Source organism: Pan troglodytes, chromosome 1 (assembly GCF_028858775.2).
Source record: "Pan troglodytes isolate AG18354 chromosome 1, NHGRI_mPanTro3-v2.0_pri, whole genome shotgun sequence".
Taxonomy (NCBI): domain Eukaryota; kingdom Metazoa; phylum Chordata; class Mammalia; order Primates; family Hominidae; genus Pan; species Pan troglodytes.
Window position 1 is genome coordinate 90,642,501 of NC_072398.2, and position 15,978 is coordinate 90,658,478.

Below are 15,978 nucleotides of genomic sequence, written 5' to 3' on the forward strand. Positions count from 1 at the left end.
TAAGACTGGCTATGTATCTAATATTTTCCCAATAAAACATAAGTGGAATTCTGCTGGAGAGGTTATCTTTTAGAGAGAAAGAGGTGGCTGGTGCTCATGCTAGCACTGCCCCTTTTCCTTTTCTGAACCTGGATTTGATGGCTGGAATTCCAGCAGCCATCTAGAAGGTAATAAATATGGGAGGAAAGTTCAACACACTAAGGCTAGAGATGCAGAAATATATAAAAATCATGGGTGTTTAGTAGTATGGCTGAAAAATTGAACTAGGTTGGTGCAAAAGGAATTGTGGTTCTGGACTGTGAATTTTAAACCATTATAACTAGGCTCAAACACATCTTTATTAACCAAAATAGGAACCATTACAACCAACACATTTTTGCCAATGAGAAATATATTTGTTTATTCCATGCTTCAGGGTTTGATGAACTCTTGGAAAGCATTTTCTGCATCCTGCTGATTGTGGAAGTGTTTTTCCAGCAAAAAGTTGTCAAGATGCTTGAAGAAGTGATAGTTGTTTGGTGACAGGTCAGGTGAATGTGGTGGATAAGCCAAAGCTTCATAGCCCAATTCATTCAATTTTTGAAGCATTGGTAATGTGACATGCATTTGGACGTTGTGGTGGAGAATTGGGCTTTCTGTTGACCAATGCCGGCTAAAGGTGTTGCAGCTTTTGCTGCATCTCATTGGTTTGCTGAGCATACTTCTCAGATGTAATGGTTTTCCTGGGATTCAGAAAGCTGTGGTGGATCAGACCGGCAGCAAACCACCAAACAGTGACCATGACCTTTTCATGGTGCAAATTTGGCTTTGAGAAGTGCTTTGGAGCTTCTTCTCCATCCAACCACTGAGCTGGTTGTGGCCAGTTGTTATATAAAATCCACTTTTCTTCACAAGTCACAATGCATTTGGCCCAGGAACTGCTAACGAATGTACAGTGCAGCAGTGGTTCAAGAAGTTTTGCAAAGGAGACGAGAGCCTTGAAGATGAGGAGCATAGTGGCTGGCCATCAGAAGTTGACAACAACGAATTGAGAGCAATCATCGAAGCTGATCCTTTTACAACTACATGAGAAGTTGCCAAAGAACTTAATGTCGACCATTCTACGGTTGTTCGACATTTGAAGAAATTGGAAAGGTGAAAAAGGTCGATAAGTTAGTGCCCCATAAGATGAGTGAAAATGAAAACAAATAGTCATTTTGAAGTGTTGTCTTCTCTTATTCTACGCAACAACAACGAACCATTTCTATCAGGTGTTATAGTTACTGTCTCCTTAATGTTGCAATTCAAAAGCCTAGCCAGAGAAAAGCAGGTTATTTTTTTCCAGACTTGATATCTGCAATTCCAGTAACTACTACTGAGGCTGTTTTATTTTATTTTGATGCACTTTGCTTTATTTTATTTTACTTGATTTTGTTTTGTTATTTTTTTAAGGTTCTTAATTTGTACTCAGCGCAGCCAGCTTTTCACCAGATAAAGGTAAGAGAGAGGGAACAGTAAAGTAGCATTGCAGTGAAGTTTATCATGATTTATTTATTTATTATTTTTTTGGCCATCTAATTTATTTTTAAAAAAATTGAGTGCGTAGTAGTTGTATATATTTATGGGACACATGAGCTGTTTTGACACAGGCATGCAATGCGAAATAAACACATTGTGGAAAACGCGGTATCATGATTTTTTGAATGAAATTAATCTTTTTTAAAATAGCAGCACTATTCATCCAATTGACTAAAATGTGCTTGAATTTAAAAAGAAAATAAAAATTTTGTGTTTTTTATTTACAAGACACTTTTATAGAAGACACAAGACATGATTATCTGCTTCTAAATTTTTGTGACTTTAGAGAGAATACAGAAACTTTACAATTTTCAGAAAGAATTACCAAATACTAACACAAAAGAAAAATAGGTCCCTAGTAAATTTTAACTTACTCATTTAAAAATTACCCTCTTTCTTCTCATCAAAGATAAATGCATAATCATTCTGAATATTTCCTCAGAGCCAAACTTCTTACAATATATAAGCATGTGCTTTTTGTCACTCTACTCGTAGATGTAGTCTATCTATTTTTTTTAATATTAACTTTTAAAATGATTTCTTGACAGAAAATAATAACAAACTCAGATTTTTTTTTCATTTTAAGCACTCATAGTTCTAACTACATATTTTTGTATTGAGAAATGATTATAAACCAAGAAAAGACCATGTTTTCTTTGTATTCATTCCTCAGTTCACAATACTAGTTAGGAAGATTTTTTTTAAAGATCTAAGATAGTAATCATATTTTTTTCTACAAATCTCCTCACAATAGTACTTAATCAGCCAGGAGCTTCTGCGATTCTTTATTTTCCTCTCCACTAAAGTTACACATTTTTATTCATTTAAATAGAATGGGACTCAGCTAATTTCCTCATTGAGCAGATATTTTAGGTGCCTACTATGTACCAGACATTGTAGTGAAAAGCAATGACTTGGGAGAAGTCTCTCTCCTTGAGAATCCTTAGTCCAGTAATTTTAAAATAATTTTTAAGAGTCTCAATCATTCTATATTTCATCAAATTTTACAAATTAAGTTAACAGAACTTATTTAAGAAGTAGCATACAGTGGGTTCTGTCTCTACTTTCACATGAAAACTGGAAAAATGAGATGATCTCTTGATGAAGAAGCCAGTTAACTCATGAGTCACTTAGCCAGAAACAGCTTCATTGTTTCTTTCAAATATATTAAAAATGTCAAAAATGGCAAAAATTCTTATGTTCATGTGCAAGTAACTTATAAAGGAAATTGGAAATTAAATTAATTTTTCTGAACACCTTCTATTTGCTTGACATAATACAAATACTCACACATAAAAACATGTATTTGCATGGCAAGTATTATTCTAAACAGCTTACATATATAACCCATACCATCATCACAATAATTCTAAGAGATAAGTACTCTTATTATTTTTCCAATTAAAAAAAAAACTGAGAGACAAAATAATTTGCCCAAGGTCATGTAATAGGACATGGATGAGCCAGGATTTGAACCATGGCACTCTAGCTGCAGAGTCTTTACTCGGAGCTGGTACTCAAGATTAACCTTTGGTTTGATATATCACCTTTTAAAGATGAAGAACGTAATACTTCCAGAGGTTTGAGAACTTACTTACATCCGAGAGCTGACAAAAAGCAATACAAATCCATGTTTTGCTGACTTGAAAGCCATGTCCTCTTTCTTTTACGTTTCGCATCAATTTTTAATTATCTGTATCATGTTTTCCTTATTTCAAGAGAATGGAATTAAAACTGAGTGGTATTAAACCTATGTTTCCTACTTACTGAACTTTAGGTAATAGTAAATAGGACACAGGTTTAATACCACTCAGTTTGAAACTCCTCTGTTATCAGAAGAGGTTCTGGTTCTTGAAGTCTATCATCAAATTCCTAAGGGCTAAATAAAACTATTACAGTAAAACTATTTGAAAAGAGTAGTGACATGTGACCAGAATGGCTCCTGACACTTAGAAGATACTCAATACATATTTATTGAATGAATGGTCAGGTTCCTATAGAATGGTAACACAGAATATCACCACAGAACCAGTAATGAGCTAAGAGACTGCCTGGAAATAAATGAAGTGTTATTCCAGTTTTCTATGGGAAAAATTTTCCTTTTTAAATTTTTTATCAAATTGAAAAATGGTGAGGAGTAAAGAGTGGTTACTCCTAAAAATATGAACTAGGCCCTTTGGAATCTGACGGGTTTTGTTATTTTCCTTAGGGGAATTCTGTTATTTTAAAATAAAGAACTTAATTTTTTATTGGGAGTTGTTATTCTTTTTTGGCTAGTTCTCATCTTTCCCAACTCCAGAAAAGCATAGTCTCCTACAATGATCAATATCCTTCATAGTAGTGCATATCAAAACCTGCTCACTTTCTACTACAGTCCTGGGTCTGTGGTTCTAAAGCTAATTATCCTGGATGTGCAGGTATCCAAACCCAGGAAGCAACATATATACCTAAAGAGATAACTGTCCTTTTTCCATGCCAGTTTATTTTCCATATAATCTTATTGTCATTTACGTTCTCTGAGTATCTGTATGCTTCTGAATGTGTACTAGTTGTAGATAATAAGATTAAATACAGGCCGGGCGCGGTGGCTCGCACCTGTAATCCTAGCACTTTGGGAGGCCGAGGTGGGTGGATCACAAGGTCAAGAGATCGAGACCCTCCTGGCTAACACAGTGAAACCCTGTCTCTACTAAAAATATAAAAAAAATTAACCAGGCATGGTGGCGGCTGCCTGTAGTCCCAGCTACTCGGGAGGCTGAGGCAGGAGACTGGCATGAACCCGGGAGACAGAGCTTGCAGTGAGCCAAGATCGCGCCACTGCACTCTAGCCTGGGTGACAGAGCGAGATACCGTCTCAAAAAAAAAAAAAAAAAAGAGTAAATACATAGCATATTCTACTTTTTAAAAAAAATACAGATATCATCTGAATGCAGTGTATTCATCATTCACATCTACTGAGTTACTGATGCATTACAGTTACTTTTGTGTATACTTATAAGCACAATATCTGAGTGTGTTTGGAGTTTGCAAATGTGCATGTGCTCATACACTTGGGTTCCCAAATAAGGAAGCATACTTATCATTTTTATTTTCTGAATTACTTGGGTTATAGCACTGTCTTTTTCTGGAAGACCTTATTATTTGTGAGATTGTTCCTCAGAAAGAGGACACACACACATGCACACACATTTCCCCTCGCCACCTTCCTCTTCCCAAGTCTCGTTGGGGAGGACAGGCAGTGTACTTCCAGCCAGTCTAAGGTCTCTTTTGTGCCTGTAGACTCCACTTAGCTTGCTAGCTCTTCCTTAATATCCTCCCAGGATCCCCTTGAGCCCTGGAAAGGCCAAATATGTTCCTGAAGGCTGTGCCTCTTGGGAGGTCCCTTGTGAATAGAAGGGAGTTGGTTTGTCTCCTCCAGTAGCTTGAAAGCAGGCAGAAGCACAAATAGCTCCATTCTGTGCCTTCTTCAAGCAGAGACAGAACCAGACTTGCCCAGAAACTCTCTAGGCTTATGTACATTGTTCTTCTCTTGGTCTACATGATTTCTTCTCTTTTCTCAGCGCAAGCTGGCCATCTTTGATAAAGCTAGGTGGCAAAAGGGTTATATTCCTGAGAAAATGGTGAGTTGAAGAAAAGACTCTCAGATATTTCCAAAGGGGAATTTAGCCATCTTTTAATTATTTATTTTGATGAAGGAAAGTAGGGAATAATTGAAGATAAATTGTATGTAAATTACTGATTCATCCAAAATTTTATTTTATTGATTTTTAAAGATAGTTTGTCATCTTTAAGCCTATAATGGGTAGTGATACAAGTTATAGATGGAGAGGAATTTAGTATATATATAGATTAGTTCCAGTTCAACAAAGATTTTTTTCAGCATCTATGTATGTCTAGCCATATGAAATATGTTAAGGATTCAGAAATGTAGTGTAATATGGATTCTCATGTCATTTTAAGACTCTACTGTGATAACTTACTCTAGGTGAAATAAGCCTGAGTATGAAAATTTCGCCAAGGTCTGTTCTGAAGATGCCTCAAATTAATGCATCTGCCCAACTCTGCCTTTCAAAGCACAGATTCCAAATCTACTCTGACATAAGGGACAAAAAAAGAGAAAATGGAGTAGAGGATGAAATGAATGGACCACTGTAGATGAATGAATACATGTATGCAAGAAGTGGTGGGTAGAACATAGGTATGTGAGTAAGCATGTGTGTTTTATGTTAAATAAGAGCAGGGACTGACAAACAAAATGATGTCTGGAGGATCGGATGGCTTATAATCTTATTCCTGCTACATGTTTTCTTTTATTTTTAATTAATATGTATATATATAATTGTACATATTTGTGGGGTATATAGTGATGTTTTGATCCATATAATGAACCATGATCAGATCAGAGTAATTAGCATATTCATCATCTCAAACACTGACAATTGCTTAGTGTTGGGAACATTCAGTATCCTCCTTCAAATATCTAGCTATTTGAAACTATGTATCATATTATTGTTAACTACAGTCATCCTACAGTGCTATAGAACACTAGAATTTCACTTCTAGTGATAGTGCCATAGAGCAAGAAAAATTCCCATAGAGCAAAAAAATGCATCACATTATGTGACCACATTTATTTTCAACTTGAAATCCTGAAATAAACTGCAAAGATTAATCATACCCAAATGAGACCCATAGAAATTAAGCCACTTTTCCCAAAGGACCTAGTTGGAAATTAAATTATTTCAAAATACAAGTCATGGTTTTGGAAAGTTATAAAGTATAGAGGATCAGGGATATGAAATAGATATTTTTTCGCTAAAGTCTTCAAAGCCAACTCACAGTAGAAATGGAGAGGTGCAGAGGGGCTTACTACATAGCAGCAAGGCATTCTGTCCTACCACAAACCTAGGAGCTGTTACCCATATCACCCTGAAGCATATTCATTCCTGAAAGGGCCTAGGAAAAAGGAGCTGGATTAGAATTGTATCCCTTTAAAACTGATTTGAAGGAGTAAGAATGTGTTCCTACCCTTTAGAAAATGCCTATTGAGGGTCGAAGACCCTCAATGTCCATCTCTGGCTAACCTACACTTTTTTTTCTCACCTCCCTGCAGGAATTAGTAGAAGACTAGATTGAGCACAAGTGATTGCTTTGTTACTTCTTTCACTACCTATCTTCCATTTTTGAAGACTTCTGAGACCCTCAGTTTGGCCAAACCAATCCCCACAGAGCTTGTATGGCAATTTTTAAAATGCCTCCATTACCAGGAGCAATTTGACCATATACATTTTCTTCCCTATACCTCATTTTCCCACAAACAACAGAGTAGGTCATTTCCTAGACCCATTATTATCCTGGGCTCATTGCCCACTAGCTGTGGGAAAGGTCATATCCACCCTCCCTGGGAAATCAGAAAGAGAGCCTCTTGGTCCTCTCTGGTGGAAGGCTCAAGGGGAAAAAGAAGATATTCTTTTCCTCTGATTCCAGAGTGAAACTAAGCCTTAAATACCAATTGTATTTTCCATAGCCTGATGATATTTGTCCCCATTAAATGTCCCAGTTAAGCTGCAATCATCCAAAGAGGATGATCACAAACTTTAGGGAACCGATAAACTGGCTATATATATATATATATATATATATATATATCCATACCTACATATATGTAAATTGAGTGGCTTAATCTAAAAAAGAAAGACATTATGGGACAGGGGTAATGGGGGTGATGAGGGGGACAATTGGAGGTTTAATGGACCTTACAGCTATTTTCAAACAGTGAAGTCTATCCTTTGAGAACGTGACGAGACTTACTTTCAGAAACAGAACCAGGACCCCTGAATGTGAGTGCATTGGGTTTCAGAAGAGAAAGTGTTCCATCTCCCGAATCAAAAGTTTCTCTTATTTAAAGTATGGCTAGTTTTATAGATACTGGATTTCCATTCCTGGAAAAAATCAGGCAAAGTCTGTGTGAATACTTGTGTCTATACATTGGTGATTCACAAAATGTGATAGGGAGCTAAATCATATTACCTCTCAGGTTCTTTGCAGTCCTACAATCCTGTATTTCTAGAGCTGAAGGATCTCATTCTACTTGCTTAGCAATGTGTGTTTGTGTGTGTGTGTGTGTGTGTGTGTAATCACTACAATGGACAAGCAATTGTGAAAGCTAAAATATATATATTTTTTGAGAAAATCATAGTTGTAAGACTCGCACTAACTTTTATGATTCTATTTAAATCAGGCTAAAACTTGAGATGATTTGTCCTTCTTGAGAATTGGGTCAGATAAGTAAATAATTTGAATGAAGTGTGTAAGATAACAGCGAGCCACAGAAGGAATTAAATTGAATGAATTGTATAAGACAATTGGGAATTAAAGCTTGACAGGGACTAAAATGTAATCATTAATAAATTGCTACTCTGCCACTATATAGTTGTTTAAACTTAGAGAAAATCACTTAAATCACTCTGGGATTTCCTTATCTGAGGAAAAAAAAGAAGTTTGAATTAAAATACCGCTGATTTTAAAATGCTATTATGTCATGAGACAAGTCCACAATGTGTGACTCAGAGTTGGCTACAAGAAAAAGTGAGATGGTTTAACCTGCTGCTAGGTAATATATTGAGATTCAGAGTACCAGAACCTTCAACTGACTCTTGGCTCTCAGCCTGGCCCTTTGATTCTCCTTAAATTTTCATTCCTTGCATAAAGTGCCATTAAAACTATTTTTAAAGGTACAATTTAATTCTCAGAAGAAAAAAAAAGTCTCACCCAATTCATAGATCATCCTCTACATACTCATACACAAAAATCAGTGGATTATAAAAAATAAATTTGCTGTTTAATTTCAATTCTGCCATTAAGCAATTTAGCTGTGTACCATTCAGCTAGACATTTAATATCTTTGGGTCAAGTCAGCACTGTGACATTGGTGCTAACTCCATGATGGCGAACATCAGATAGAATGATGTGAATGTGCTTTCACATACACAAATGTGAGTCATCATCTGGCAGTAAAGATGGTTCCATATATTCAGCATAGCCTCCTCAGAATCCAGTTGCTATAAAACTTCCACTGGAAGGAAGGCTGTTAACTATGTGAGCCTTGCTCTCTTCCTCACAAGCCTGCCCAATGGACTGTGTAAACAGTCTGAGAAGGCACTAGGATGTGACTCAGACAATCTAGCCCTAGAAATTAGGAATCTAGACCCCTTACTATATCTACAATGCATGTGCCTTTTGATAAGGCACTCTACCTCTTTATACATTAACTTTCACACTTATCAAAATATAATTCTATACATACATATGTGTGAATAATTTTGAAACTTGAATGTCAGCATATTGTGCTTTGAATTGTTTTCCTCTTCTGCTTGACTGCTAGGGACCTCAAAGCTAAATTCCATGCTCAAATGATAAAGCTGCTTAATAAGATGTTCTTTATATATACTGTATACTCCCTTTCCTTTTTATTTCCTTGTATTTTTACTTTGTGGAGCTTCATCTGGACTCTGCTGGAATTAGAAGAAGAATGAATGAATGCATAGTTCTGTGAAAATATCCCCCACTTTATTTACTTATTCTTAAAATTAAATTAGATGTTTTTATTTCCAGCTTCATGTCTGAAGCAGCTACCCAAGAATGACAATATCTATTGCAAAGGAATGGAGAATATGTTACATTATTTAGTAGAATTATTCTAACTATGCTTTTTAGGCTAGGCATCTTCTACAGGACACTGTGGGTGATTCCAAGAAAAGAGGACATTAGGGTAAAATGTCTTGCCTGTAGTTTTCCAGAATATTTTTTAAAAAATAGACGCAAAGATTAAGCCCAAGGACATGGCTCTGGAGACTGGTATCCTATTACTATGGACCAAGAAAGTGCCTCCCAAACAGTAATACTACCCTCAATAGCTAGAAACATGTTCATTTCATCAATTCATTGAAAATGGTGGTGATGTAGTAAGAGAGAGCAAGATGGAGACTGGCATACACTCTTCACAAATAGATTTTAAGTTGGTTTGAATTTTTGGACTCAAAGATTTTTTTTTAAATCAGGATGAAGAAAAAGATAAGGAGGATTCATAAACCTTGCCTTGCTTGTAAGTCCCACTCTCACACTGCCTAGTGAAAACCAAGCTGCAGTGAGCAAGGACAAGTTTTGTGTTGATTGTGTGTGTGTTTGTGTTTGTGTTTGTGCATGTGTTTCTCAGGAACTGTATTCCAACAGAAAAGAAAATTATTTGCATTTACACTATTATATATTCTTTGCCTTTTCTGGGTAATCTGTGTCCATTTCCCTCTCTCAGAAGGAATAATCTTGCGTTTCTATTCTGCCTTTCTTTCAGGAATCTAAAGCTGAAATCTAAGTGGGAAGAGGAAATGGATAGTATGGGCAGTAGTTTTCTGGCTCTGCAACCTCATGATCATTCCTTAGGAAAAAAAAAACCCTCCCCTACTTGTCCTACATATTTATGCCATAAAATAGAGCTGTTGAGAAATGGGGATCAAGAGTGACTGTGGCTCTGGAGAAGAGCAGAAAAGAGAATTGAAGCAATAGGACACAGAGCAAGACTTGAAATGGGAAGGTGTTTAGTATCAATAGGTTTGGGAATGATTATCAGCCTAACACAAAAAGAGGTCACACATTTTGCTAAATTAATGAACAGAAATGCAGAAGAGTCACTAATAGAATTCTTGCTTGTTTTCTCTGTTATTACTCCCAACAGATTACGGTTTTTAAATTTATTACCCTTGGAAAAGTCCCACAGCCCTCTCCCTTTTTTCATTAACAATGGCTGCTGTTTGCACCAGTTTTTTGCTGTTTTCAGCAGGGGTTGAAGTTGGGGTGGGGGAAGCTTTGTGTGGGGTTGAGTGTGTGTTGTTTTAAAAGGAGGAGGAGCTGTGTATGTGGGGTAAGTAAAGTAGCCTGGAAAGGCAACAGCAAATATCATAGGAACTGAATTTAAACTCTAAATCCCATTTGATGTTCACAAAATGTGAACCCCATTGTATTATCCCCATTTTAGAAATAAGGTAACTAATATTCTAAAAGATTATGTGGTATTCTCACTTAGCTATACAAAGACAAAAGTTGGATTTGGATGCACTTTTTTCAAACTCCTAAGCAAGCATTTTATACAATGGATTGTACTGAAGAAACTATTACCCTTCGTGTTATCCATTCAATTTTGTTCTCTGAAAAGCTGGTGAATAATTGCATCAAACCTGATTTTGCTGTTAATCCTGTGGGTATGCTCAACTATTGCTTCATTCAAGCTTAAGCACATTGTTAGACACAAGCAAGAAAGTTCTCTCCATTTTACAGATAAGTGGGGTCATGCAACAACTCCAGAGTCACACAAATTGCCCCTAGAGAATGGGTAGTTGGGCCTTCTTTCTCTTCTCCATATTCAGCAGATGGGGATGTTTTGCCTGTAGTGAAAGGGTGGTCTGGAGACCATTTATGTGCCCAAAAGTGATATATTGGTAAAGCACAGAACTGGGATTTAGAAAGTTATAAACTCTATTTTTTATGACCTTGGACAAGTTACTGCTCTTGAGAAAATCTGAAAACAAGTTAAAATATAAGCTCCCTAAATTCCATCTTTTCTCAAAAGCTTTGGTTCTCTTCATAATTCAAGAGGCAGTAAGATAAAAAAGTAGAAACCTCCTATTGTGATAAATTTGCTGGTGGTGGCTCTAACAATACAAATAACCATAGACTAGTGCTTGTGTCATGGAAGGAACTGACTTTGTCTGTGCCCACAGCCAGTCATGACCACCATAATTCTGGAAGTAGATAATCGTACAGTGACAACACATTTCATTCTTCTGGGGTTTCCAACACGACCAGCCTTCCAGCTTCTCTTTTTCTCCATTTTCCTGGCAATCTATCTGCTGACACTGCTGGAGAATCTTCTTATCATCTTAGCTATCCACAGTGATGGGCAGCTGCATAAGCCCATGTACTTCTTCTTGAGCCACCTCTCCTTCCTGGAGATGTGGTATGTCACAGTCATCAGCCCCAAGATGCTTGTTGACTTCCTCAGTCATGACAAGAGTATTTCCTTCAATGGCTGCATGACTCAACTTTACTTTTTTGTGACCTTTGTTTGCACTGAGTACATCCTTCTTGCTATCATGGCCTTTGACCGCTTTGTGGCCATTTGTAATCCACTACGCTACCCAGTCATCATGACCAACCAGCTCTGTGGCACACTGGGTGGAGGATGCTGGTTCTGTGGACTCATGACTGCCATGATTAAGATGGTTTTTATAGCGCAACTTCACTACTGTGGCACGCCTCAGATCAATCACTACTTTTGTGATATCTCTCCACTCCTTAACGTCTCCTGTGAGGGTGCCTCACAGGCTGAGCTGGTGGACTTCTTCTTGGCCCTCATGGTCATTGCTATTCCTCTTTGTGTTGTGGTGGCATCCTACGCTGCTATCCTTGCCACCATCCTCAGGATCCCTTCTGCTCAGGGCCGCCAAAAGGCATTCTCCACCTGTGCCTCCCACCTGACCGTCGTAATTCTCTTCTATTCCACGACACTTTTCACCTATGCCCGTCCCAAACTCATGTATGCCTACAATTCCAACAAAGTGGTATCTGTTCTCTACACTGTCATTGTTCCACTCCTCAACCCCATCATTTACTGTCTGAGGAACCATGAAGTAAAGGCAGCCCTCAGAAAGACCACACATTGCAGAGGAAGTGGGCCCCAGGGAAATGGGGCTTTCAGTAGTTAAAAAATGTATAGATTCCTTTCAGGCTTGAACTGAGAGATGATCACTACACACTTTCCCCCTCAGTCTTGTCTTTGGTTATCCCCCAATCTCCAGTACTGTAACACTGCTCTCCTCTGTGTGTGTGTGCATGTGTGTGTGTGTGTATACACAATCATGACTGGAGAAACATGTTCTCATTAAGTAACCTCTGGTATCAGGCTGAGAGACAAGTTTTAGAATGTTAGAAAAGCTATTTGAAATCAGGAAGAAAGACAGAGAGAGAGACAGAGAGAGTGGGTGGTAGGAGGGAGGAAAGGAGGAAGATGAATATTTTTTCCACACAACTTATCAAAATAAATGTCATACAGGACAAACAATTAAATATAAAGAATAAAACCATCGTTCATCTCTCAGGTGGTTAGAAAAGGGTTTTTAAACACTCTATATTGTAGAAGTAAAAGAAAAAGTTCAACATAAATTAATGCCTGTTAGGCACAGTGGCACATACCTGTAATCCCAGCTACTCAAGAGACTGAGGCAGGAGGATCCCCTGAGTCCAGAAACTTGGGCCCAGCCTGGTCAACATAGGGAGTCCCCATCCACTTCCCTCCAAATAACAGAAATGACTAATTTGTTAAGACGTTTAAAAACAAAAGATTAAATTTATACCAAATAACATAGTGAAAACTATTACTAATTTTTATTATTAATGTTATAATAACATATACCAACCTTAAATATTAAAAAACACTTTAAAATAAACTTATAAAAATTAAACTCTCAATGGAAAAACAAGTTAAGTATATAAACATAATTTTAAAAGTAGGTAGTTGTTATGGGCAAAGTTATGTCCCACTCCTCCCTCCCTCCAAAAAAGTATGTTGTCCTAACCCCAGTCTCTCAGAATGTGACCATATTTGAAAGTAGGGTTTTTATAGTGGTAATCGAGCTAAAATTTGACTGCTAGGGTGGGCCCTAAGACAATATGACTGGTGTCATTATAAAAAGGAAAAATTTGGACACAGACACACACAGAGGAAAGACAATGTGCACACACACAGGGCAGAGAGCAACCATGTTTCCGCAGTAATGCATCTATAAGCTAAGGAAGAAGTATTGCTGGCAAACACCAGAAGCTAGAAGCAGCAAGGAAGGATGTTACCCTAGAGCTGAAAGAGAGAGAGAAAGTATGGCCCTCCCAAGTACTTTATTTGTGATTCCTAACATCAAAAATACTGAGACAGTATTTGGTACTTTGTAATGGCAGCCCTAGGAAACTAATACTGGAGCCAATAAACCTCAGTAATTTTCAGAAAGATATTAAAACACAAAAATTGACAAATGGGATGTAATTAAACTAACAAGCTTCTGCACAGCAAAAGAAATTATCAACAGTGTGAACAAACAACCTACAGAATGAAAACATTTTTGGCAAACCATACAACTGACAAAGGTCTAATATTCAGCATCTATAAGGAACTTAAACATATTTACAAGATGAAAACAAACAACTCCATTTAAAAGTGGGCAAAGGATGTGAACAGACACTTTTCAAAAGAAAACATACATGCAGCCAACAATCATATGAAAAAAAGGCTCACTGATCATTAGAGAAATGAAAATCAAAACCACAATGAGTGGTTTTATTTTATTTTATTTTATTATTATTATACTTTAAGTTTTAGGGTACATGTGCACAACATGCAGGTTTGTTACATATGTATACATGTGCCATGTTGGTGTGCTGCACCCATTAACTCGTCATTTAGCATTAGGTATATCTCCTAATGCAATCCCACCCCCCTCCCCCCACCCCACAACAGTCCCCAGAGTGTGATGTTCCCCTTCCTGTGTCCATAATAATAGCCATTCTAACTGGTGTGAAGTAACGTCTCATTTTGTTACCATCTAACAACACTCCGAATGGCTATTACTAAAATGTAAAAAAATAACAGACGCTGGTGAGGTTGTGGAGAAAAAGGAACACTTATTCAATGTTGGTGGGAGTTTATATTAGTTCAATCTATGTAAAAGACAGTGTAACAATTCCTCAAAGACCTAAAAACAGAAATACCGTTTGACCCAGCAATCCCATTACTGGGTATATACCTAAAGGAATATAAATCATTCTACTATAAAGACACATGCACATGTATATTTATTGCAGCACTATTTACAATAGCGAAGACATGGAACCAACCACAATGCCCATCAATAATAGACTGGATAAAGAAAATGTGCTACATATACGCCATGAAATACTATGCATCCACACACAAAAAAATTAGATCATGTCCTTTCCGGGAACATGGATGGGACTGGAGGCCATCACCTTTAGCAAACTAATGCAAGAACAGAAAACCAAATACCACATATCCTCACTTGTAAGTAGGAGCTAAATGATGAGAACTCTTGGACACACAGTAGGGAACACAGTAGGGGCCCATTAGAGGGTGCAGGGTGGGAGGAGGTAGAGGATCAGGAGAAATAACCAATGGGTAATAGGCTTGATACCTGGGTGACAAAATAATCTGTACAACAAACCCCCATAATACAAGATTACCTATATAATAAACCTACACATGTACCCCTGAACTTAAAATAAAAATTAAATTAAAAAATTAAAATTTAGACAAGATTAGATACCCCAAAATTTTAATTGGTTATTTATGTGAGATATTACCCATCACATAAGTGACATAAGAAATTGTATAATACTGCCTGTGGTTATATAAGTTATTTCAAACTCTGGAAGTCAATTTAGAAATAGTTCCCTTGTCTCTATAATTTCAAATATAGGAGTCTGTATTAGGGTTATAATTTATGAAGCTATATGCACACACATATTCAATTAAGCATATTTAATTTTAAAAGCATGTACATTTTCCAAATAACTGGAATATTTGAGTAAAGTATGGTTTACCTATGAAAGGGAATACTATACAGATATCGCAAGTCATATTTTGAAAGAAAACAATGGTACAAAATAATTATAATATTAAATTAAAAGGTAGAATATAAAATTGTAGCATAGTTTGATATTATGAACAACTATATTAATAAAGATATAATTAATGATAGAAAGATAAGTGTGTATGTGTGTATGTAAAAAAATTCTAGAGAGATTTTAAGTGATACTTTCAAATTATTTTCTCCAGAGTTATGGCTGACTTTATAATTACCTTTATTTTATAAAAGTTCTATAATGAACATGTATTAACTCTATAATTACTATTCACCAAAAATATTAACCAATGAGGGAAAAGAAAACATGTCCTCTTGTTTTTGTTTTTCTTGAATACATTTCCTTCATTTAAATTACATTAATTATAAAAATTCAGTAATTTGTAGTACCTGATTGTAACTGATACTATGTTGGGGGTTTTATGAAGCCATATATCACTACTCTTATGCCTGACCATGTTCTTAAGCCACTTGAGAAGTAAAACAAATCAGACAACAGAATGAAAGTCAAAATCTCATCTTTGGACAGACTTTGTGGCTCGTGCCTGTGATCCCAGCACTTTGGGAGGCCAAAGGAGGAGGATCCCTTGAGCCTAGGAATTTGAGTTCAGCCTGGGCAAAGTAGCAAGACCTTATCTCTACAATAATTATAAAATTAGGTGGGTGTGGTGGTGTACGCCTGTGGTCCCAGCTACCTGGGAAGCAGAGGTGGGAGAATTGC

At 36.7% G+C, this 15,978-nt stretch overlaps 1 protein-coding gene across 2 annotated transcripts; it reads left to right on the forward strand.

Moving 5' to 3' along the window:
* Nucleotides 1–5,037: 5,037 nt before the first annotated feature.
* OR6Y1 (olfactory receptor family 6 subfamily Y member 1) lies at nt 5,038–14,896 on the forward strand. 2 transcript variants are annotated; one of them, XM_054678522.1, is made up of 2 exons: nt 5,038–5,177; nt 9,908–14,896. In XM_054678522.1, exon 2 carries the CDS (start codon nt 11,337–11,339, stop codon nt 12,312–12,314), a length of 978 nt encoding a protein of 325 aa, XP_054534497.1. In that variant the 5' UTR covers nt 5,038–5,177; nt 9,908–11,336; the 3' UTR covers nt 12,315–14,896. The 2 variants fall into 2 exon arrangements, with proteins under 2 accessions (XP_054534497.1, XP_054534494.1); XM_054678519.1 differs by having other exon boundaries at nt 11,331–14,896.
* Nucleotides 14,897–15,978: the final 1,082 nt, after the last annotated feature.